Source organism: Gigantopelta aegis, chromosome 9, assembly GCF_016097555.1.
Source record: "Gigantopelta aegis isolate Gae_Host chromosome 9, Gae_host_genome, whole genome shotgun sequence".
In the NCBI taxonomy this organism is placed as follows: domain Eukaryota; kingdom Metazoa; phylum Mollusca; class Gastropoda; order Neomphalida; family Peltospiridae; genus Gigantopelta; species Gigantopelta aegis.
Window position 1 is genome coordinate 27,999,518 of NC_054707.1, and position 27,385 is coordinate 28,026,902.

Below are 27,385 nucleotides of genomic sequence, written 5' to 3' on the forward strand. Positions count from 1 at the left end.
TAAAATGTTTGCTTAAAACCTGAAATAAGAATATTTCATGTTTGGGCTACCTAAAGCAAGTTTGGGCCACTGAAAATGAAAATTTAGTGGCCCAGATATTTTTTGGGGGGCCACCATATTTTTTATGAGTGTTTCAAGCCATGATTAAAATATTGATTACTATACATTATACATGTATTAAATTAATTTTATAGGTGTTTTTCATTATTTAGTTATTATAAAAAAAGAAAACAAATATACAGACCCTAGAAACCCTTCCTTTTTTCTGTTACAACTAACTATTTACTTCTGACTAAAGTGTGCATCCTCCAAGAATTTTAGTTGCTACATTGTAACTGCATAAAGGTTTGTAGAAAATAATTTGTATTAACAATGTTATACTTACTCATTTGAGTATAATAATTAAAGCAAATGTAAATTTGACAATAATTTTTCATGGAATAAAAATAAAACCCCGAAAAAAACACCCCGAAATATATATATATATATATATATATGTGTGCGTGTGTGTGTGTATGTATGTGTGTGTGTGTGTGTGTGTGTGTGTATATATACTAAAAGGCAAAAGTTATTGTGACACATAAAAGACAAAGATAACTGGTGATAAGTTTTTACTGCCGTGTATGAAACGTTATAACATGGAAAGAGAAATGTCAGAAGGTATCGAAACGAGCAATAGTCCATGAAAAGGGCGCACCTGCCATATACAAATGAGCCACATCATTGGAGGGGGTCCATTCATTCATTAAAGAATTAACGTGCATATATACCACGAAGGTTTCACGCACGCCTGTCCTGGGCTTAATCTCTGGCCTTTGCCAGTGACTAAGTCCAGGACAAGGGGGGGGGGGGTTTGAGTTTGAAGTGGGCGGAATTTGGAATAAGTATTTAGTAGCGTCCAGCGACTGCGCGGACCGACTAGTAGACACCGAAAATGGGCCATGTTCTGATTGGCTGAATTTCGATTCCTTTGGATCTAACTAGAAAAACCTAAGTCTACGGAGAATAACTGCACCTAACATCATGTCCGGACTAAGAATTTAAACCCAAAAATAAGTTTGACTGCTCGGCCGAAAAGGTTTTAAGGTGATTTGAGCAATTGAACGGGTGCCAAAGTAAAATGTGTTGGACTATGTATAAAAAAATAAACATAAGAATTTGGAAGCTCGATCGAATTTTTTTTAAAGTCCAACTAAACCCAAAACGGAGGTTACCTGTCCTAGTTAAGGTTGGCGCAGCAGGACTCATGGCGAGTTGATGGACTGTTCAGGCTTGAAGTTGGGGAGTCCTTCAGTCAAGGCCTGGATGTTGAGGGTGATGGCTCCTGGGTAGATGTCTCGTAGAACCATCTTTAAGATGCGATTTATGGTCCCATTTGACATTGATGGCATCAGGAGCCCCTGCCTGTATAGTCCGTCCTGCTGGGCTGTCACGTAGAGTTTGTCGGAGTTTGGGGCACCTTGTAGCTGGTACTTCCCTTGTCCGGTTGGAAGTTGGCGCCAGTGATTGTCGTTCCAAGGTCCCTTAAGGTGTTTGTTATCGGTGAAGTCACCGATAACCGCCCCTGTGTATTTGGCTGGGAGTCTGTCGCAGACGAGAATCCAGTCGGATTCATCAGACGTCTTCGATATCGTGGTCGATGACATCTTCCTCCTTTTGAATTCTCGCTGGTCTGCTACCGTGTCTGTAACAACAACTGCCGGAGGTGGAGGTGGGCTCGCCGGTGGGTCATGAATGACCACGTGGCCCGTATCCATCTTAGAAGGTTCCTCAACAGGAGGGACCGCCACTATCAGTGGAGCTGACAGCTTTGGTCCCCCCTGAATGGTTCCTGGCGAGTGCTTCGGCCGAGATGGTGATCGAGGTTGCGCAGACTGAACCGCCCCCGGTGGTTTAGCCACCGAGTTTGGATCACCCTGCACCACTCCTAGTCCCGTCCTCTTCGGAACAGGTGGGACCGCCCATGGCGGTTGAGCCGCCAAGTTTGGTCCCCCCTGTGAAGTCTTGGGTCGCCTCCTCCGTCTTCTGCTGGGTGCGCGGTTCTTCCGGTCACTGCCATATATAAGCGTGACGGTCGCCAAGTCGCCATTGTGTTCGATCCTGTACTTGGACAAAGGCCCAAGCGATCGCAACACAGCCCCTAGGGTGGGGGGGAGAGTAATCTCCACGTTCTCCAAACACAACTTCATCTCACGAGAGTCAGTGCAGAAGGAGGTGGTCCAGAGTGAAGTTCACACAGTCAGTAACAAGTGTGACCTCGAGTATTGATACAGGCCTAGCACTATCGTCTCATTGAGGCCAATAAACGCTGGAGAAAGTTCCTAGGAATGCCATTCCAGATCTGAGAAAGGATCAGGGTTAGGGTTAGGGGTTGTCACAGGTGTTCGGCCGCTACTGGGATGGTCCCTGACCTGGTTGTTTTGTTGATACCGTTGCCATAAGTGCCATATGGTGTTTCTGTGGATGTTGAATTGATGTGCGACGTTACACTGCAAGGTCCCAGATTCAAGCATCCCTATGACTTGCCATCTGTCATTTTCACCGAGGTATGGCATGACGAAATTGCATCAAGCAGTTCACTAATGGTGTTTTTCTGACTTCTGGACTTCTGGAGGCTGCACTGAGTGGCAATGATTTGCAACTGAATGTCTGGCCATTTATAGTGAACACTAGACAGGATTTGTCCCGAATATTCCATGTTTCTTGCACAAAGCATGCAATCGCTGCAACAACAGCTTGGTTGCATTTATTCGAGCTGTTTCATGCACATTTTCTCTGAATTACATCCATAAATACCTTCACAAATTTATTACTCCAAACAATCCATGTCACAATAACTTTTGCTTTTAGTATATATATATATATATATATATATATATATATATATATATATATATAGAGAGAGAGAGAGAGAGAGAGAGAGAGAGAGACACACACACACACACACATAGAGGTTATTACCAGAGTGTTTTTCAGTATCGTCAATATCATATATTAGGAATAAAAATTGTATACATTATTTTTACTCCTAATATATGATACTGACGATACCGAAATACACGAGGGTAATAATCTCTTTATCATATAATCTCAAGCTTAATACAACGTGTTTTTGTAAACTGTACACGCAACTTTATTTCCAGTCCGCCATTACTAGATATTCAAATGACGTAAGAATATGGCGCGGTGTATTTTTGAATGGAAATGACATCAAACTCGAATGACGTCATTTTGGATGTCCTTACATCAAAACAAACTAGGGCTTAATGTTTTTTTGTTTTCTGAATGCTGGACAGCTTTCAGTGTCAAATTGCCATTGAAATGTTTTTATTCAATGACTATGAATGCATACATCAATTATGGAGTGTCACACAAGTACGTTTGCTTAAATGTCAATAAACCTAGTGCCGTGACCTCGATTAATTTACATCTAATTTGCAAAGTTATCAAATTCTTAAAGTATGTGATCTTAAAAATATCACATACTTTGATTGCATTGAAAATGTAAGATATTATATGATAAATATATATACCGGGTATACACACATATACATATACATATACATATACATATACACTCAAACTTCGGTATCTCGACCTTGATAAACTCGAGTACCCAACATATCTTGAGGTCCATTGCCAGTACCGGCATTTTCCTTATGTAATGTTACCAAACCGAGCACTGTTATCCTGAGCACGCTAATCTCAAGTACCAGGCTTATGTCGAGCACATTTTGGTATCCCTAGGTACACTTTGTTGGTTTTTTCTCGAAGTATAACAAAATATCCCTTTTATCTGCCATTTTTGTTCTTCCCATAATTCCTCCCAAATAATAAAGAGCACTGTATACACTGCATTAAACAGGAGCGGGTCCAGGACGTTTATGAAAGGGAGATGCCAGTTTGAAGGTAAACTCCTCAGCCCACCCCCCCCCTCCCCCCGATCCACGCCTGTTACAAACTAATAATATTGTTTGAATTTTATTTTGTTTTAATATGTTAGCTACTATTAAAACATATAAACGAATAACATTTGCGACTCTCGTCCAACACAACTCGGTAATAACCGTGAAACTGATTACCTCTGATGTTCCAATTCGAAATTATTTGACAGGGTATTGAACTTGGCTAGCTAGTATTGTCTACAAGCTTGGCAAAGTGATTGTTTGATGTTTGTATATTAGTATCTTAGGTATACTCATGGGCAAAAACTGAACAATGCAATATTAGGCTATTCACAAAAAGGTCCAGAGAAAATATAGACAAAACAGTTCATATTCGAATTGCCCCTGACTATATCGTTTACTGTTGTTAAGTTTGCAAACAAATAAATATGTTTGGCATAATTTGTATCATCGACTATTATGTTTATCTCGAGCCACAGATATCTCGAGCTTGTTGGTTCAGTCCCTTCAACATCGAGATACTGAAGTTTGACTGTACACAAATGTATGTATATATGTACACATATATATATGTGTATGTATGTATGTATGTATGTGTGTGTGTGTGTGTGTGTGTGTGTATATATGTATATGTATATGTATATGTATATGTATATGTATATGTATATGTATATGTATATGTATATGTATATATATATATATATATATATATGAAGAGTTCAAATGCAAAAGCTTCTAAGTCCATTTTACCTCTTTTCGTGTAAATTCATTTTTTTTTGCTGGGATAGAGTATGAACCCTTTAACAATATTATTCAGTGGTTATAATAATGTTATAAATAAACTAATAAAATGTCAAATTTCCACAAATCTAAGTTTAATGAAAATAGGTTTTTTAAATTGATTTTAACAATTTTTTTTGGCAAAACCCATTAAGTCCATGGTCATATTTTTGAAAAACCTGCTAAATCCGCATTGGTATTATGGAGCAGTGGGAACAATATAAAAACGCTAGAAATTATGAAAGAACTTCAGAACAGCATAATAACAGTTGTCAGTTGTGAGAAAATAGGGCATGGGTGGCCTCAGGAAGTGGTGGGAGATTGTTCCAAATTAAATGGCATTTTTATTCGAAATTGTCATTGTAATGTAGAATGGTGTTAAAACAGTTCACATGACTCTGAAAAGCAAGAGCAATGTCATACTTCCTGGGCCATGCATAAAGGTATTACCTCTTTGGCCAATCCCCTAATCAGGACACCCAAGCATTCTATCCCATTTGTGTGAATAAATTATTGTAAAATTCTTAAAGATAAAAGAGTAATATTTTAAAGTCTCTGTGGTTACGAAAAACATCTGACATGGCCTAGTCCTCAGTCGTTATCACTGTCCTCCAGATCCTGAATCCCGCCATTTTGATCATGGACACCACACAGAGCATTTTCATAGAAATTCCGCACCGCCAGATTTACTCCAAGTTCATCGAGAAGTTTAAGAACATCGTTCTTCATGGCAGGTTTGACACAGTTGATATCAGGGGCAAGTGTTAGTTGGAACGGACTCCACTTTTGCCCTCTTTTGAGAACTGCATGGAGGCAGAAATCCCCAGCATACGAAGGTTTGAAACCTATCTTCTCCCCAGCAACCTGGAGTACCCTAGCATCACTGATCTTAAATGAGCATTGCATTTTACAAAATGCAGCAGACTCGCTTTTATAATCATAACACACCCAGTCTTTGCCATACTCGTGAACAGTTCCATGTTTGCTTAGAATGTTAATGTACTCTGATGGCAACAGTATTGCCTCTTTTTTTACGTATATCCTGTTCTAACCTTCCAAATGCTCGATCTGCCAGAAGGAAGCTATGTCCATGAATCGGAAAGTGGTAATCAATGGTAAGTTGTGGATATATTTGACTACGGAGAGCAAACAGCATGGACAAAATGTTTATATTTTTGTTCTGTCCATAGCACGAATCGGAGAAGAAACGGAGGTGTTCAGTCTGAGCCAGATCTCGATTGGTGACAGAACTAAAATAGTGTTGCAATGCTGAGGCTACCATGTTGCTATCCTTTCTGTTCTGGTGCTCCATCCAAACAAAAAGATCAATATCCTCTGTTCCCCAAGCCTCGCCTCTCCCATGGTGTCGGACAACACCGAATATGTAAAGGTATAACTGGCGGGAATAGTAAGTCTGTCCAATCGCTGATTTTGGCAGAACCAAGTTTTCCATAATATCAAAGTACACTGTCAAACTGTTGCCCACATCATTCATAATGTTATAAGAAGAACGGGCTCGGCATCGATGAAACATGAAAAGGGTGATCTGTGAAAGGAAATTCACTGCCGCTATACAATAGGCTACTCTTATTTCGATTTAGTATCAAAATACTTTTCACATACATCATCCCACAGACAGGATAATACATACCACGGTCTTATACAGTTGTGGAGCACTGGTTGGGATTGTTTTTAAGAGTAGTGAATTGCTGTACTTACCAAAAATGCTCAAGAATGTTGGCTGACAAACTGGGACTTCACTTTTATCTTCTTTCAGTACACTGTATTTCACACTAATACCCCTACTTCTCTGTTTTTCTTCATCATCTACCCTTGGGCGCCGATGCTTGCATTGAGTCACAGTCATATGTGTAAGAAGAGCAGCATCCTCTTTGACTTTGTCTGTGGTGGCATACACATGTTTTTTTTATGAAAGCCAAGCCATTTTCATTCAGAGCAGTAGCAGTACAGAAACCGGCCTTGGTGTGTGTACACGATACACGTGAAACCTTTCCATCGCCGCTATATCGGGCCTGTTTAGCTAAGTAACGCGAAGCTTGCTTTGGTTCACTGCGTTTTTTCTTTCCCGATAATGATTGAACAATGGGTTCCTCTAGTTCATCGCAATTTTCCATTGTATATGCTAATTTATTATACACAAACCACAACTTTCACTGATAGAAGCAAGCGTTCATGGACGCCGCCATATTGAAATCACGTGACGTCATTCAGCGCTCTGGTTGACGTAATGCATGTTGCGGCTTTTGCAGAAGAGCCATTATAGCATTATGCGGGTTCTGCGAAAAATGCCAAGCTTTTGGTAGGATTTATAATGGGACTTTGAGAGTTTTGCATTAAAATTATTTTATTTTCAGATACTAGGCACTGAAAGCTACAGTATGATGCATGAATCTCATTTTTTGTGTTGATGGCGTTTAGCGAGTTTTGCGCCTGAACTCTTCATATATATATAAAAAAACATTTTACCTTTTATATAAGATCAGAAGACTTATTTAACACCACCAAACTTAACTACATTGCATTAATGTTACCTCACACCCATTAGGAAATTGAAACCCGTGCCTGGTTGGTGTACTTTGGAATACTACAGGTGTCATTTTTAAAAGTTTTGCCCCCAAATCAATATATTGTGAAATCATACTATTTTTCAACTGAATTTACAGCCATGATTGTACGTTTGATGTGTCCAAACATACAAATATTTGACACAATATCCTCTGACAAATTCGGATTCATATTCTTCTTGCTGTCTACAATATGCAGAAACTATGTCAGTCTATCAAGAGATTACTGTCAAGAATGGTACAATAGCAAGCTGTTACACAATTTTGCAATTAGATCATACATTATTTCCAACAATCCGGCAAACCCTCTGGTGATGCATCCAATACATATTGTGAAAATATATATCTATGTGAGTACATTTCAACTCATTAATATTTTTTCCACAGTGTTACCTCCCATTAGTCATACCCCCATTAGTCATATGGTCAATATTAATACAATTAGGAAAGCAGTCAAGCAGTAAGTAAACTGAGCACACCTGTGTGGGGAATGAGAATGGTCTCAGGGGATTATCTCAGTTTGAATGACCAACTGGTATTGGCTGTGTCTCACTGCTAACTAGTCACTGTTGTAATCATAACTCCTGTGGGCAGCAGCTTTGAAGTAGAAATGTTTTTATAATAATGAACACACAGAAGCCATTGTTTTCATGGTTTCTCCAGTTAAAAGGAGTTGCTCTTAGGAGAAGGAAACATGAAGGAGACATGTTTTGATGTAGCAATGAGATATAAAATAATCTCCAAACTGCTGAAATCACTTATATCTTTTAAGAATAAATGTTTTGACAGAATTCTAATTGTGAAGTACTGTTCTCCAATTATAATGAGTTTATTCAATTAGTAGCTTTTGAGACATTTGGGTATATATAACTGTGGAATACCAAATCATGGCATACTTGCACGCACGCACGCACGCACGCACGCACGCACGCACGCACGCACGCACGCACACACACACACACACACACACACACACACACACACACACACACACACACACACACACACACACACACACACACACACACACACACACACACACACACACACACACACACACACACACACACACACACACACACACCCCGCCCGGAGGTGGTCACTGGCGAAGTCAGAGGCTAGATCCGAGGCGGGCGTGCCTGAACCCTTGTGGATAGGGGCACGTTAATAGAGTTGCCCGTTGCCCGTTACTTGAACCATGGCTGGACTTCAGAGAGTGGAGTATTTATTGTCACAGAGGGGTACGCCCCAAGTCTTCTTAGATGGTCACCTCTACAACAAGAATGCTGTTCGACAGACTTGTACTCATTGGAAATGTGTCATCAAGACTTGTAATGGAAGATGTACTACCGTTGGAGATCACGTCAGGAACACCACTGACCACACCCACCCACCACAAGATTCAAAGCATCTGAAGTTCCTCAGCGGGCCAGAGAAGAAACAACACCGTTAAGTGCTGTTTACAATGAAGTGATAGTCAAACACGACCCAGGTCAAGTCCGAGTATTGCCAGCATTCCCCAGCATGAGCAGCGCACTGTACAGACATCGACGGAAGCAGATCCCTGCACTTCCCCTGACAAGATCCGATGTGGACCTTAATGGAGTATGAACAGACTGCTGATGGCCGCCCTTTCCTCTTGACCGCTGATGGTGATGCAGATAAGATACTGATCTTCTCCACTGATCAACAGCTTTGTGCTTTGCAGTCGGCCGACATGATCTACATGGACGGCATCTTTTCTTCATGTCCTGAGCTCTGGGATCAAGTCTACATTCTTCATGCCAGGAGCGGGTCAACCACATACGCACTTGTATATGTCTTGCTGCCCGACAGACAAATAGACACCTACTGCAGACTGTTCAGTCAACTCAAGACCAAAGTTCAGACACGACTCAACCTAACTCTTGACCCTGCTACAGTCCAGACAGACTTTGAGTTGGCTGCCATTCGTGCTGTTGAGAGGGAGTTTCCTAACGCCGAGGTCAAGGGTTGTTACTTCCATTACTGTCAGGCATTGTGGAGGAAGGTGCAGAACCTGGGACTTGCAGTGCAGTACAAGGAAGATCCAACAGTGGATCCGCAGGGCTGCCGAATTAGCTCTACTACCACAAAACAAAGTTCAGGACGCGTAGATTGAAGCCATGGACTCGACACCAAATGTTCCTCGTGCCCAAGAGTTCAATGACTACATGATTGTCAACTGGATTGATTATGATGCTCGCTTCCCCCTGCCGCTCTGGAACCACCATGATACCAATGGGCCACGCACCAACAACAATCTGGAAGGATTCCACAACCGTCTCAACAAAGCAATGCCCCACTACCACCCGAACATCTATCGTTTTGTGGACATTATTAAGAAGATCGAGTTTGCAGACAGAGCCAAGATTTCCCAGATTGATTTCGGCGCCGTTCCATCCCGCAAGTGTGTGTACAGAGAGATGAAAAACAGACTAGTTAGACTCAAGGATCAATTGCAGCAGAGAGTCAAGACGCCACTTCAGTTCTTAGATGCTGTCGGCTTTCTACTGAAACTTGCTTAAGTGATCAAGAGAAAATAAGTGTAACTGCATAAATGTGCTTTGTTCTCTGGATACAATATTGACATTTTCATTTTTTTTATCAACATAGTGCAATTATCAACTTGACATTTTCATTTTCATGTGTGCTGGATGCAATTGTGCTTTGTTCTCTGGATACAATATTGACATTTTCATTTTTTTTACCAATAAAATGAATAAATAATTATAAGCCTTTCTTTCATTAGTCATACAATATACAACAATGTGGGATCATACCATTTTTATCTGGGTAACGGGCAGATGATTAAGTGTGCACCAAACCTTGACCTGTGTAGTATGGGTATGACTAATGGGGGGATACCGTTCCAGTTACTGTTAATATTGTCTGGCCATAAAAACTACATTTGTTCATTGTGGTCCTTGGGGAAAACATTAGGCATTAATTCTGTTGTATTATAACTACATGTAAAAGTTACGTGCTGAATATAAAGATTATGGTTTACAAATATAACAATACTTGCATGTATATAGATTATGTCTGGTATAACCATGTACTTTTGACTTCCATAATGGTGTATGTAGATCATATAAACATGACATTTACCTTGGTGGTACAATTTGATATAGTGACTAGATGATTTCGCACTAAAAATAGACAGATAATTTTTGAAACATACACTAAAAGTCACCAGTATCTATCATTCAATACCCCATGAAAAACAAATGAATCTAAAACACCAATATCTTAGGTTTATTACATTTTTACATGATTTTGTATACATATCTATGTATATACAATATAGGACTCAACAAAATTCCCTGATATTTTCCCAGATTCCATTACACCCAAATCAAAATCCCTGTTGTGATCTAGATTACCGTACTAATGTGGACTGCACATGTTTCTAATTAATAATAAATTAAATAGGCAAAGAAGTTTTGATCGGATTGGTACACCTTCAAAGATGTCTATTATATAAGCCAGCCTTTTCCGATTTGTATAGCAAATTGCAGTTGTCAAAAGTTGAATTAGTGAAAATTAATGTGAAGACTGACTTGAAAGGGATAAAGTGGTTTTAGTGTTACTGTGTATGGATTTCAGAGGAAGTTTGTGATTGTATGATATTATTCTCGGAAAGGACAGGCTGCAGAATTGTGCACGAAGGCGTATGTGTTTTCGCGTGTGTTGTCCGTTTGGTATTTTTGTCAAATGTGACAGAGTGCTCTTATGTCTCTCTTTTGATTTGTTGAGCATTCTCTCCTATAACTTCTAATAGAAGCTTCATTTTTGTGGCCTGTCATATACATTATGTGTCTCAGTTCAAAACCAGTCGTTTAAAGCCTGAATTGTCACCGTCGCTCACAGTGCAGACGAACTTGGGATAAAAATAGAAACGATGGAATCCTCAGGGATTCCCTTGTTTACAGAAAAAGTGCAGTTTTCATGTTCATGGAAGAATGAACGTTAGTTTTTGAGATCACGTGATAGCATTTTAACCAATCAAGACATCTATTACAAAACAGTAATTATAAAATGGACTTATTATGTAATAAAACAATTATTGACCACATTTTGGGCAATATCATGTTTATGGACCAAAGAACCTGATATTGAACTCGGCTGTTGGCCTCGGTCAATATAAATTTCTTCGGTCAATAAAACATGATATTGCCCTCAATGAGGGTCAATAATTGATAAGTAAATTCCATAGTATGAAAACAGGTGTTCTCTGTGGGAAGGACTATAGCTATAACTACATGTACCTATATTAAAAACTGTTGCCGTGACAGTGTTTATGAAAACAAAAACAAAAAAACATTAAAATATATATATATTTTAGTAATAAAAAAGTGTTACGTAACACAGTTCAGTACACCACCCACCCCCTGTAACGCTACACAACGTTTAGACACCCACTCCATCGAGTGTTACATAATATTTGAATGGCCCTAAGGTTGTCACACAACATATTTTAATATCTTAATAATGCAGTATAAATATTATTTAGTAAAATAATATTATGAGTTTGTTTACATTGTATTTATACAATTCTTTGGGGGGAGGGAGGCGGGATGTAGCTCAGTGGTACAGAGCTCGCCTGATGCACGATCAATCTAGAATCGATTTCCATCGGTGGGCCCATTGGGCTATTTCTCGTTCCAGCCAGTGCTCCACAACTGGTGTAACAAAGGCAATGGTATGTACTATCTTGTCTGTTGGATAGTGCATATAAAAGATCCCTTGCTGCTACTCGAAAAGAGTAGCCCATGAAATGGCAACAGCGGGTTTTCTCTCAATATCTGGTTCTTAACCATATGTCTGACGCCATATAACCGTAAATAAAATCTGTTGAGTGTATCATTAAATAAAATATTTCCTTCCTTTATACAATTCTTCTTTAGATTTTTCATGTATCAGTAAGTCATTTCAAATATTAATTTTGGAAAAGTTTCATGTCTGTTTTTTATTACTCTAAGTAGTGAAAATTTGTCAATTTGATTTACTTCAGTAATATTTTTTTATTTAGGCTTTCCAAAAGATTATTTAGGTGCATTTCACATTGAACAGCCTCAATTGTGTCTTCTTCAACAACCCTGATCAGGTTCCATTATATCTTTTAGTAAAAAATTTCAAATAGGTGCAATAACAGTCAAAGGTAAAGGTTGAAATACACTGTTTTAAAGTTTTGATGGCAAAATATTTTTAGTTTGGGACATTTTACATATAGACCCTATTGTAAGTACTTTTGTTTATGTTATTGACATACACAAACACTGTCTAATAGGGGAAAAGTAGCATGGTATGGCATGCGATACAGTAATACAAGTTTATCTTTGCTAATAAAGGCTAAAAGGCAACTGCGATCTCGAAAAACTTGGTTTACGAAACTGGGGTGCTGTATCTTCGTCATTATCATTTTAGCACCATGAAATAAGAACTAATTAAGCTTCCATATTGGTTCCTAGGATCAACAATGTATTTACGATATTTTAGAGTTACAACAATTTCGAAAATACGCTACGACATTTGCCGCAGTCACTTCTGACAGATTTACAACATATTGTAGCTAAGATATGGCTTCAAAAATATGTGCCCATGCAGCCTACTGCTGCTAATGGAAAAATGTAGCAGGTTTCCTGTGAATACTATGATTAAGTCAGATTTCCTAAATGTTTCACAGCCAATAGCTGATTATTACTCAATGTACTTAAGTGGTGTCATTAAGCAAAACAAAAGAACCTATGATAATAAATGACAGCTAATTTCAAGATATTATTTTTTAAAACCTGTAGATTTCTAGATGGAAAACTGCTTATGAAAGGTAAAGTGTATACAAGTGTTCTACTATTCCATAACCAGATTGGCACCCTGCCATGCTGACATGACTTAAAACCATGCTCGTGAGTTTGAGAAGCATATGTCAGCCATGTCAAATATGATCCGACGATACTTCCAAAATGTGGTATTTTTCTTCGTCAAATTTTTTTTCACATGTTTAAGGAAATCACATTCATAGGTATATGCCATTAAAAGAAATTTTAGAACAATTAAGATCCATGAAAACCCTCAGTGAAATACATACCTGCAGTATTTACATACCCCGTTATATTCATCCATAGCACCAACCTGATTTTAAAAAAGTTGGAGAGCTCTGGTGTATATGCATTAAAACAAATATTTTAAAACATTAGTGCCCAATTATGTGGAATGAAACCTATTTTCAGTGACCATTTTGAGTTCACCTTGTAGCCTATGTGTATGGGACTGTCATACAATGGAAAAAAACCTCTTCAATCCATTTCTCACTAGAGAAATGATTCCAATTTTGTACCATCTACAGTCAAACTTCAATAACTCGATCTTGAAGGGGACGAGGAAATAGTTCGAGTTTCAGGGAGTTAGAGTTTTCGAAATTAATATATAAGACTTCAAATTTAAAACTGTATTGCAGCTGGTTGATTTCGCTTAATATTGTAATTGTGCTTCGCTGCATACCTCTAAAAACTATGCATCCCAAGTTGAAAGGCGAATTAATATATCACTGTCACCACACCCCACCAGCTCATCCCATCCCACCCAACCTGACCCCACCCCACCCCAGCTGTTGGCATCTTTGATGCCTGTGGTACATTCATTTTGCATATATTGTAAAGTAAATAACAAAACAAAAAAGATAACCCATAAGAAATTGAAATATATGCTTGGGCATACAGGCTACATGTATTTATTGACAGAAAAAAGAAGACATTTACATACATATATAAATAACAGAAAGTAAATGATATAATGAACATTTACGTATTTTACAGATGTCATGGCGGAACATAACTAACACACAAAACACTGAATGCCGAATAACACTAAGTACTTTTACACAAACTTATTTACGCTTCGCACATCTACTTTCTTTCTCCAATCTGGCCACCCACCCCTATTTCTTGACCCTACTCGAGATTGCTTGAATGACAAGAAAGCAGAACTTTTTTAAACGGATCTAGCTATCCGCACGTTACCGGGTCCTTTCCCAAATTGCTCGATCTGTGATGCACCCATTTTTAACATAACTAAATGACTAGTAATTGATCAACATTAACTGATACATAAATAAAAAAGCTAAAGTTTGACACGATTCACGCCTTTGAGAGTAAAAACAAACAGCGCTAACAATTCTTACAAATGCTCTTTGAAGTTTAACCAGACTGTGTCTGTAATTATGTATTACATAGCGAGGCCCTCCACCATGTACAACAACCAAACACAGGACCACTTCGTTCTGCTTAGTCTGTGGTCTATTATTCTGTAATTGTCACCTTAATCCACAACAGCCCAGACCATCCAAGACAAGCGTGCTTCGCTTGATTGACATGATCAGGCATGTGATTTGGTATTCTTTAAAAAAGCTGAAAATGTTCCATCATACAAAAGTGGAGTGATTTCTTTGACTGGTCATCAGTCTTATATCGCGGTACACTGTCTACAGGTAAGCGAACAGCCATTAAGAAAATGGTTTAGTGGAAGTGCAATAATAAAACAAAAACTGAAAATAAAGGGAAATGGGATTTTTTTTTTATTAAAACATTTTCACGGATTCCGCAGAATTCCGCTAAAAAGCTGAAGAATCACATGCCTGCATGGTTGACAATACATTCGTCTTTAAAATACTATCGACAATGACAGTTTGATCAATCTACACGCGTTGAGTTTTAGGTGCATAAATCTTTATGGCAAGACCAAAGAATTAGGTCGAGAGATCGATTTATCAAATTTTTGAAGTTTGAGTTTTCAAAGTCCATTATTACTAGTTTGTATAGCAACTCGCCTGGGACCGTCTCTTCAGATCAAGAGATCACAGTTTTTGAGAGATCGAAGGTGGAGTTATCAAAGTTTGACTGTATTTGTTTTCCAATGTTTTGATTGTTGTCCATCAAGAAATAGACCAAAAGACTGTTTCCAATATTAATTCATATCATAATGATCACGAGTCTTAATTAACTCATTAACTTTAAGTAACATACTCACCCCAATGGTCAGCATTCTAAGCTGAAAATAAATAAATATGCAAGACTGTGAGAAAGTATCATGCAACATTAACATGATAATATTACAGTATGCATGCATATACCCTATATTCAATTTTTTTACTGAGTTACACTGTTTAATAATGAGAAAAGCAACATGCACTTCTCTTATATTATATAGCTGGGGTACAGAACTAAAAATACCTCACTAGTCTGCCGGACCAGTATCAACCAAAATTTACTTGGCCACCAAAATTGCTACTATAGTCCAATTACACAATTGTGTAATAAGACAAACTTCAATTCAAATGACTGTCCAGTACAATCAAATCATGTTGAGTCTCTTGGGTTTTTTATATTCCTAATTTTATTCCATTGCAAATCAGTGGGAACTTTATCATCGATCATCGCTTATATTATGTTTGTACAAACCAATCACCTTTTAATTACAGAAATGATTTGAAATGTATGAAATTAAGAAAGATTTGCACTATTATGACTATCCATTTATTGTTGTTACCCTACAAATTGCTAATTTAACTTTAATACCTATTCTAGCTAGGCTCATGCCAGATGCTCGCCAATTCTCCATGGGCTAATGGAAATATCAGTTGGTGAACCAAATATTACCTGTATCGCCAAACTGGCAAAAACGAAATCAGACATCTAGGGATAAAAATACTCAAGTCAGTGTTTCTACAAACACGACCAACGTTACTTTTCATCAAATCACTTTTTTCCTGATTTTATTTTTCAAGCACGGTCATGTTACAGTTGTTTACAGTGATTTCAGGTCAGACTTCAGCCACACGTTCACGTTGTTTGCTGTCTCTGAACAGTCCTAGCATATCTTATTAATTAAAGACCTTTTCTATAACTTTTACACAATGTCCAGAAACATTTTCTCGATAACAACTCCAAGTTCAATTAGCGAACGTATCTCTAACATTTGTGAACTATTTGACTGGTTCCCAATGTGGCCATTTTGTTTACCGTGAATTGCACAAACCAGTCTAGCAGATGTTTTTCTGCTCAGTCTGGCCGAGCACAACACAGGTGTGCCACGATAATCAATTTTTGTTTTCATAAAGTCAGTGTACAGTCAATAATTTATCAGCCAAAATTTACTCATTACGATGAACCTTACGATGAACCTTACGATTTCCGCTGTTTGTATAATCAGTCAAATCCAAAATAAAATTATATATTTTTATTTATTTATTACAAAAAGAAGACTGAACAACTAATATTGATAAAAGATCGCTAGTAATGGCTAGGTAAGTGTGACAGAAAGCAACATAAACAACAAAAGTAAGCGGTCACAAAAATAGTAAACTGTTTCTGATTTTTAGGTTACTAAATTTTGGAATGTCTATATAGTCAAAGATTGCAAATGTGATAAAAGGGTATTTTCATTCAGGAAATTCAAATTTAATGTTTATTATTTATGGATGCAGGGCAGTGTCGGTCATTACAAATTAATTTTGTCAAACATTTTTATTTTATTTCAAAAAAATTAAATTATTATTTATTTTTTATATTTAATAAAGAAAAGCTGCATATAACAAATGCTCTATGCTCTTCGTTCAATCCAAGTCCTGTAAACTGAATACCCATGGAAACAAGATTTTGTTTTTTACTTGGCCCAAGAATATCTGGTTTAAGGGGGTTTCACTGCATGGTGTAACTATATGTGATGGTACATTATTACTAAAAGAGAACAGTAACAAATTAATACAAATTAATACAATGTAGATATATACCCCATAGATCATTTGACAGGCACCACTAAAAATTATTTCCAGAACATAACTTTCTTTACACTCTGACCATTCCACAATGGCATAGAGGAATATATATAATAAAGTAAATATAGGACAAGTTGATTTACAACAGAATATATACAGTAGTGAATGCATTTAGTTATTAATTATCTAGGTTATCTGGGTTATTAATTACATTAGTTAAGCATCTTACAGTGAATCTTGATAAGTCTTACATGTATGTAATGGTAAGCTGCTAATTAAAAAAAGAATAATTTTTTTTTTTTTTTTTTTTTTAAATGGTTGTGGGGGAAAACTAGGAGGGCCAAAAACAACGTTCAATCAATTTCCTTATAGCACTGACTTTCTATAACATCCCCAAATAATTCCTTGTTGTTTTTTTTAAACCTGGAAAATGACATTTGTAACGTCCAAACAAAAATGCATGCTTGCGGTTAGGTTGTTGCAAGGTAGTTGCACGGTTCTTACAAGGTAGTACAAGCAATGCAAACTATTTGCAAGCTAACATTTAGCTCGCTAAGGTAGTCAGTAATTTGTTTAAGTATGCACAAGCTTGCTGCATGCATATCTTCAACTGTGCAAACTTCCCACAAGCATGTTATCATTTCTGCAAGCTTGCTACATGCATATCTTCAACTGTGCAAGCATCCTGCAAGCATGTCTACACTTGCACAAGGTTTCACACAAAAAAGGCTTAGTTTGTGTAGTTGTAATTGAACTTTCTGATCCTTATAAGACAGGAACATCTGCGAGACAGGATACCTATTTTTCAGAAACATTTTCAAGGATTCTAATGAGGTAATCAAACAGGCATTTGATAACTTACACAAGGTAAAGAACCAGTTCAGAATTAAATAACAATACTTTAGAATGATATATATGCATTGTGTATTTCAAAGAACAATAACCAAGGTATAATTAAGGTGGTGGAAACATGCTTGATCCGAAAAACTAACACTGTAGTTAAGCGTATGACAATGTATTATTATGACATGCTCTCTTTTCCATGGTTTCAACGTGTAGTCAAGACACAGAGTGGCTATAATCTTGACCACACCATCTACAATGTGACTACAGTTACCATGCGCATGACCATACTGTGGCTATTTTTATCCCCATACTAGCTCTCCCATGACTGCATGTCGTTATGGTGCTAAATATGTGAATTGCAATTACCGTTGGGACGAAATACAGTACTATTATACAAGAAACAGATGAACTCTTTTTTATTCATTGAATAAAGCAAAATTGTGCAAATGTTGATGTTTGTTATCATTTGACTGTATCAAAATACACCAAAACAAAAGGAAATTTTATTTACACCCTCCCCATCACTCTGAAATGGCCACACTTGCATCATTAGATGTATATAAGCTATTTAATCTGATCATTTTAACATATTATTTGTGAAGATTGACCCAGAAATATGTTTTATTATTCATTTTAAATTATTGAGGAATTCAAAATGGCCACCATATGACATCATTATGACACTGCCAAAAGTTCAATGCTGGCACCAACAATTTTCTTCATCTGTGAGGTATAATAAACTGATTTAAGATGGTTGTTTGCTTTCTTCAAAAAATTCCCACAGGAGCCCACAAGGCAGTAGACTAATTTGAACTTTTAGCCCAGCTATTCAATATTTGTTTTCTTTATGTACACATGAAACCAATCCCAAAGCCAAGCATATTTACATCAATTCTATCATCTGAACAGTAGGAACAATTAGTGTTAAATTTTTTTAAGACAATTGATTTAGAATTTTTATGATTGATTGACATTGTCCCAACCAATCCATTTTCGACTATAATCCTAGCCACAAGTGAGAATAGCATTCATGACAAGCTGAGTGTAGCAAATGATGTTTGAGCGTAGCATGGCCGAATGTCATGAACAGCAAGAGAAAACACCAAATAACTACGTCATAGTAACCGCAACAGACTGGGTCATGCTATTTTTACCATAGATAACGCTTGTCGTTGGTTTAGGGATACGAATCAATCTAATTAAAATTAGCTCCACTATTTTAGAAAATTTGTTTCTAATTTTCAATATTATTCATACTTATCTAGTACTAGCACAACAACAATGCTATACGACCCCGAGTTATAACCTCCACTGCAGAATTATCTCCCCTTGCCGGATGTATAACCTACACCCACGCATGGGTAGACCGTATATCCTCGTTATCGATTCAAAGTCCGGCACGACAATTTAACATTAAAGGGAGGAGGTAAGAAAACAAGGAGGACTTAACCATTCAACCAGTAGTGTTCGTCTCAAGTAATGATACAGTGAAAAAGCAACCCACATCATACGAGGTATAAAATGTCAAAGTGACTTTTAAATTGAAGAACTACAACCCCAATTAAAAGTAAACCAAGTTAACAAGGTGAGGAAACCCGCACACCAAGTAATGGTAAAAGACACTCAACTGCCCCAGATAGTCAACCATCCACCCCCTACTCTCCAAACAGGAGGTGGAGAACTATCTCCCAGAAAGACTGCCGCTAGCGACCGGACGAAATAAGGGTCGCCCCTACTCGTGGCCCTATGCACCGAAATGACTTGCTGCCCTGCAATGACTGATTGAATCCGCCGAGTTCCGTCCGGACCAACAGCCATATCACGGAAATAAAACCGGTCAAACGCGTGTCGACCTTTCCAAAACCCCGCACTCATGACCTTGAAAATGTCCAAAGAATCATGGAAATTAAGGGAAGCAGAAATCGCCCGAATCTCATGAGGTCGAATGGAGAAATTCCACAGAACATGATCACCCGCCTTCTCATATGCCAGTTTGATGGTTGCAGCAATCCATCTCGACAAAGCATTCTTCGTAATGTCTCCTGGTTGGCACGTGAAAGAGATAAACAGTCTCTTAGTGTTTTGCCAGAGATTTCTAATATGCTCCAAATAGAATTTCAAAGCCCGCACCGGACAAAGAAGTCTATCAGAATTATCCGCAGAAAGCATATGAGATAAACACTGAATGATGGCCGGAGGAAACTCTTCCCCTGGCACCTGGTTCTTAGCCACGAAAACAGGATCAGTACGTAACGTAACTGACCCGTCCGTATTGTAATCCACCATATCATGCACAAAAACTAGTGAGACCAAAAACAAAGTTTTCCACGTCAAATGACGAAGACTGGCGAATTTCAAAGGCTCGTAGGGCTTGCCTTTGAGTGCATGCAGAACCAGAAAAACATTCCATTTAGGCAAAATGGAAGGCTTCTCAACTGTGTTTTGCAACGACTTAAGCAAGTCATGCAACACAAGATATTCGTTGAGAAATCTTGACGTCCACACTGCCTCAGAGTAGTGAAAATGGACGACCGGTGACTTCTCACTGTTTGAACCTTCAGCTGTTTTTCTTGGACAAGAGCCAGAAAGTACTCCGCTAAGTCATTAACAGTAGGTGACAAGGGATCCACGTCCCTCTCAGTCGCCCAACGAACCCAAGCGCGCCAGTGACACTGGTAGACCCTCTCCGTAGACTGACGATCCATGCGCTGACCGTAACGGAAACGAAACTGCATGGGCAGGACGATGCGGAACGGCCAAATCCGCAAACTGGTCCAACCCCAGTCTTGCTGGAAACCCTGGCGGTGGAAGGACTGGTGGAGGTGGTTCCCCTAGCCAGGCCATGAAATTCTAAAAACGAGAAACATAGTCCCCCCTTGAGGGCGACCCAAAACCATTTGACCCTGAACAAAAGGTTCCGCCCACGCAGTCGAAGGATAACGCCTGGGACCTCTACCCTGATCTGACAGGGCCGGATTGACCATCGGTGTAGACACAGATCCCAGATCCCTGCCGTAGCAGACAACGGGACTGGTGGTGTCGGTTGAACCGGACCGTCAGGAAATTCGTACACATACGAATCCTGCGCCAAATTCTGAACCCAATGTACCACGTGTTGTTTAGCCAACCCAGTTGACGTAGCCACATGCGATCTAAAAGTTGATGACGCTGTACAGGCGCCCCAATAACAGAAGGGACGCCCACTGGCGTCGCACCCGAAACAACGCCACCCGGTTCCGTGACCGAGACAACATTGTAAGACTTCGCGATTTCGCCAAGTGGCTCAATCACCGAAGTGGTGGTGAAAGACGCATTGGCCGAAACAGCGCCCTCGGACGCCACGACCAACCCTCCACCAGAAGTCTGGTGAGACAAACGGCGCCGCAAAGTGGACTTTATTCTAGAGCTAAACGACCCCTCCACAGAAGGACCGATAACCCTGCCCCCATCAGCAAGATGGGAGTCGGAACTGAGAGACACAGTCGTTCCTGCCACGACTGCACTCCCTCCGACTGATGCCCCTGTTACAACCATAACAGGCGCTGCCTCCACCGATGGAGGCAAAAGCAAATCCCCAGGTGGAACGGAGCCCGACCTGGAAGAAAGCAGGGAGCAACAGTGCCCCCTCTGCGCCAAGCGGCGCTTTGGGTTTACTGGTATCACCATGAAGATGGCGAACAGACGAGGAGGCGCCCTTGCGCCTACCACTTGTCCGCGAGGATATAAGGGGAGATAATTCTGCAGTGGAGGTTATAACTCAGGGTCGTATAGCATTGTTGTTGTGCTAGTACGTTAAGTTGAATAAGACTAACATGTGGATCTAACAGCAGCCCGTTGGGAGTTCATGTCCAGTTGACCTTTCATTCAACCAATGAAAATCTTACTTGCAAAATCATGCCAGTGATTTGAAAAGAATTTGAAAACATTTGGGATTATGCCAAGGGTATACAAAATGATTCGGGTGAATTACAAAGTATGTCGCAAACTAATTGCAATATAAAATTAGTTTCAAGACGGAAAAAAACCTGTGATGGTATAGCCATAAAATCTGTTTATACTAGTATACAATCCAGAGTTTATTATATCACTTTTCCCCGTTTTTCCAATGTTGAAATTGATCAACAAGTTCGCCTATTGCATAAATAGTCTCGCCCGATATTTTTAGAATTTGTATGCTCCCTAATAATGCTATAAAAGGCGAAGTGTAGATATTTAAATTGTTATTTATAGATGAAATGTCACCTGGACATGTGAGTCCACGCAATGCTGTTAGATCTACTGGAAAACACAGTAGAGCTAATTTTAATCAGATTGGGATACGGACATACCCAAAATGTAACGAATGTTGTCAAATGAGTTGGGCGATTTTAACAGGCTTATGTATGACCAGAATTTCATTTTTAAAACAGAATCAAAATGCAATAAACCCAAAATTAATTGTTGTGCGATGATGTTATCAATACTAAATCTGAATGCCTATATTCTTATTTCAAGTTAAAAGTAAAATTACTCTATTCCTAACTGGCATACGTTCACATGCAATTTTCTATATTAATGGCATGCAAGCGTAACAACTAAAGAACAGTTTTTTTAAGGTTTTATAGTATGCGACACTGGGGTCGACCTACAGTAAAACTACATGTCTGTTATTGAATACATCTTACTATAGCTGTTTTACAATGGTTCTTAATTAGCAAATTATACTTTTATATGTTGAATAAAAAAATAAAAAAGCCACAGAAATGAGGAATTCAATTTTTAGTTACTGTATTCCAAGATTACATCCAATTTTTAGTATAATTGACAGAAATGACCCGCTTTTTAACTGTACTCTGTAGACCTATAAATTGTGATAAAGATGAAACGTATACGCTTGCCAAATAAAACATAATTCGTTAGTAGACACTTTGGCCAAATACACTAATCATCCAGTTATGTTTATCTGTTGCAAAAGTTATTACTGGTTTTCATTAGCATATCATACTGGATTTTTTTCAACTGAGGGTAGCAATTTGGGCATGAGCATAGCAGTGTAGCAAATGTCGACTAAGTGTAGCAAACTACGCCCAAAGCGTAGCAGTTGGCAGCTCTGATAATCAATCTAATCATTGGAACACCAGTAGGCCTACTTTACAGGAAACATTTTGTTTTCAAAGTCTTGATTAACAATATTTCTAGTCAACTGAAAATTGATTAGCAATTAATTAGTTTAATGTTTAAAATTGTGTAGCTATCTCTGAAACTTGTATATAAAGATATCTTCCCATTTGGATGTCCAAAATCCGGAAATTTGTCTGCGCAAGTAGCCTGCTGTTTGTTTGACTGTGATATTTCATAGCAGACAGGTTTGAAGTGGCAACTATTTGACTGAAGTTGACAGGGGAGAGCATGTGTTACTATTACTAATCGCCAACAACAGACGAAAGCAATCTGATAGGGTCCTTTATTGAGGGTAGTCTATGACAAAACCCTGTAAAACAATAACAATAATCTTAAAACATATAAAACACCATTATACATACATTCGCATAAAAAGATACTAAAGTTGTACAAATATATTCTTAAGTTATACAAATATACTCTCTGCAGTATGTTTATACAAAAAATAGTATACTCTTGATTAAATAAAGAAAACACAATTAGAAAAACTAATTGAATAAGCGCTACATGTACTTCAAGCATATAATTAAATATTTATTAATTTAACATTAATAAATAACCCATGGTAATATATTCTCAATGTATAAAACTAAACATTAATAAATAATCTAAACTAAGTTACATTCATAATATAATAAAAAAATACACATTTACACAGTACACAATTAGCACGAGCAGTGAATATACTGCACGGGCTGTGACCTAAAGAAACAAACAATAGTCTACCTTTCGCTGTGGGCGTAAGGGCGACACAGAGAGTGAAGGTCTTGATCAGTTAACTATAAAACAAATAAAGTAATACTAAAACATGGATCACAACTGTTATATAATATATTACATAATATATACAAATACAGGCATTTTCTATTTCTTATTGACATGCTAAATGAATAATATTAATTATTAATCATTAAGCTACCACAAGGTTTATTATAATTATACTTTAATTATTACACCTATATACATCTTAGATATAATTACATGTATAATCCAACTATTAAATAAGCCAGCATTACTTTTAAACTAAATAACGTTAATGTCTAATCCTTCACACAGATTTATATTTAATACTAACTATAATTTACAAAACTACAATTACTTCTTAATGATGTTTGACTTTATGCATATTAGTATAAAGAAGTGCAAATAAGAAAAAGAAAACTAACCTCAGGATTTCAAAGATGGCGAGACTTTAAGGGAAGGAAAAACATGTCTTCTTGCCAGGTGAGATTTTAAAAAGAGTTAATTAGTCTCCAGTTGACTTAGCCAAATTAGCCAATTGCAGAGCCGTGGTCGGTGTCACAGGTCAGTGGTCAACAGTCAAATACCATCCCAAGCTACCGTTACTGATCCAAAGTGTGAACCCACTGATTAAAACTCAATGCATGTGTGTTTGTGTACAGTGCAGTGCAATAGCTTAAAATCACTAAAATTCCACCTGGTTACATTCTCCCCCCACTCGGAGAAATAACGTCCTCGTTATTTAGGTGTACTGGAATTCTCCATGACTATAGCCAGTAATGCCTCACAAGCACTATCTGGCATATTGCTGAGCACACCTGTAGCAGCCAAGGATGTCAAAAACGTTGCCTTTTTCTTCCAACCTGGCCTAGCATCTCTCCTCTCTTGTGTAGATATGGAGAATTCACCTGACTGGTACCATTCAGGTGGTTTCCTAGGCCTCGTTGATCTTCTTGGAGTCGGAACAGGCATTGTTTCTTTCACTTCAGTTTCTTCCTCGTCAGTCACAGAAGACTCTGCTAAACTACTAGCATCCTCCAGGATCTCACCAACAGCCAAAGATTCTCCTTGTGCAGTGGTCTCTTCAGATTCCAGAGGTATATTATTTGGAACTAAAGTAGGCTCCTTCTGTACAGTCTCCTCTGCAGGTGCTCCATCAGTAGCTGTATAAGTACGAAAACCTGCAGTAACTACCTTCTGTCCTGTTTCTTCAAATTCCTCAGATTCATCACTTGACATATCGTTGTTAGATGGGGTTGATCCATCTAGATGATCTGCAGGAATCTCTACCTTCCTGGGAATTAATGTCTTCCTCTGTGCTGGCACAGGGTTGTCAGTCTGAACGATGGGAATTGGCAGTGATCCAATTGGAAGAAGGTTTCTATGTAGAGTTCTTGTCTTCCCATGTCCCCTTTCCTTCTTAACCATGAAGACTGGAACATCATTCTGGACTTGGTTCTTCATGGACTACATATATATCCTCATCCCATCTATCTGCCAACTTGTGTTTTCCATCAAAAGCAACTGTGCGAACCAGCACCCTGTCGCCCACCTGGATAACAGCTCCCCGAACCTTGGTATCATACTGCTGCTTCTGTTGGTATCTACTTTGATCAGCAGCTTCACTGGCAAGTCTGTATGACTCTGCCAATCGTTTCCGCAATGACGTAACGAACTCAGTATGATTCTGATGTTCGTCGTCATTCTCCAACCCCAGAGCAATATCCAAAGGAAGACGAGGATGTCTTCCAAACATCAAAAAGAAAGGTGTGGTTCTAGTTGATTCGTGTCTGGTACTGTTGTATGCATGAACCAATGGTGCAACATGGTCTTTCCATTTAAAATTCTTATCTGGTGATAAGGTTCCCAGCATGTTAAGTAAGGTACGGTTGAACCTCTCACACATACCATTCCCCATCGGATGGTATGGTGTTGTTCTGGACTTATCAATCCCAGCAATCAGACACAGTTCTCGCAACAGTCGATTCTCAAAATTGGCTCCCTGATCCGTATGTATCCTTTGTGGAAATCCATAATGGACTATAAACTGGTTGAATAGTACATCAGCTACAGTTTTAGCCATCTGATTTCTGGTTGGAATTGCCTGTGCATACCTGGTAAAATGATCAGTGATCATCAAAATGTTTTGAAAACCACCTTTCGAAGTTTCCAGGGTTAAAAAGTCCATACACAGCAATTCCAAAGGTTGGCTTGTTTTAATGTTGACCAAAGGTGCTTGACTATTTGTTGGGAGATTTACGTCGTAAACATCTGTTGCAACTATTAATCCATGCATCAACAGCTTTCCCCATTCCTGGAAAATAAAATCTGTCTCTAACCAATGTTAGTGTTCTGTCTTTTCCCAGGTGACCAGTATCATTGTGTAGACCTTGAAGAACAGTCTCAATTAGTCAATACATGCAATGTGTCGTTGTCTAATATAAACAAAATTTACATTTACTCACATACATCTTCAGACAACTTGCTTTAACATAGTAGCACACAGTTCAGCACAAATAGTTCTGTAACACAGTTTATCAAATATAGTTCAGCACAAGTAGTTCTGTAACACAGTTCACGAAATAAAAGAAAGTATCCACCATAAAACAAAAGTTCAGCAACCTTGACAGTTCAAGTCCAAATATAGTGACAACTCCGAAATCCAAATCCAAGAATTCCCAACCACCTTTGGCGTAAACCAATGAATTCCAGCAAAATCCATGAAACTCCGGCGAATTCCGTGGAACTCCGGCGAACACCGTGGAATCCGGCGAACACAGATCACCTCCCTCCAATGTTGATGACCATCCCCCTCTCCTTAAACGTCGGCTCCATTGTTACTATTACTAATCGCCAACAACAGACGAAAGCAATTTGATAGGGTCCTTTATTGAGGGTAGTCTATGATAAAACCCTGTACAACAATAACAATAATCTTAAAACATATAAAACACTATTATACATTCATTCGCATAAAAAGATACTAAAGTTGTACAAATATATTCTTAAGTTATACAAATATACTCTCTGCAGTATGTTTATACAAAAAATAGTATACTCTTGATTAAATAAAGAAAACACAATTAGAAAAACTAATTGAATAAGCGCTACTTCAAGCATATAATTAAATATTTATTAATTTAACATTAATAAATAACCCATGGTAATATATTCTCAATGTATAAAACTAAACATTAATAAATAATCTAAACTAAGTTACATTCATAATATAATTAAAAAAATACACATTTACACAGTACACAATTAGCACGAGCAGTGAATATACTGCACGGGCTGTGACCTAAAGAAACAAACAATAGTCTACCTTTCGCTGTGGGCGTAAGGGCGACACAGAGAGTGAAGGTCTTGATCAGTTAACTATAAAACAAATAAAGTAATACTAAAACATGGATCACAACTGTTATATAATATATTACATAATATATACAAATACAGGCATTTTCTATTTCTTACTGACATGCTAAATGAATATTATTAATTATTAATCATTAAGCTACCACAAGGTTTATTATAATTATACTTTAATTATTACACCTATATACATCTTAGATATA

The 27,385-nt window shown here is 38.1% G+C and overlaps 2 protein-coding genes across 4 annotated transcripts in view; one reads left to right on the top strand and one right to left on the bottom strand.

Moving 5' to 3' along the window:
- LOC121380389 (HORMA domain-containing protein 1-like) overlaps positions 1-27,385 on the bottom strand; it is a 265,685-nt gene that overhangs the window by 158,532 nt on the left and 79,768 nt on the right. For all 3 annotated transcript variants that reach the window (XM_041509182.1, XM_041509181.1, XM_041509180.1), the window contains exon 5: positions 15,317-15,337. In XM_041509182.1, the coding sequence (XP_041365116.1) occupies positions 15,317-15,337 (21 nt within the window). The remainder of the gene's footprint in view (positions 1-15,316; positions 15,338-27,385) is intronic.
- Positions 9,414-11,889, top strand: LOC121380390. Its single transcript, XM_041509183.1, has one exon. It carries the CDS (start codon positions 9,415-9,417, stop codon positions 9,814-9,816), a length of 402 nt encoding a protein of 133 aa, XP_041365117.1. The 5' UTR covers position 9,414; the 3' UTR covers positions 9,817-11,889.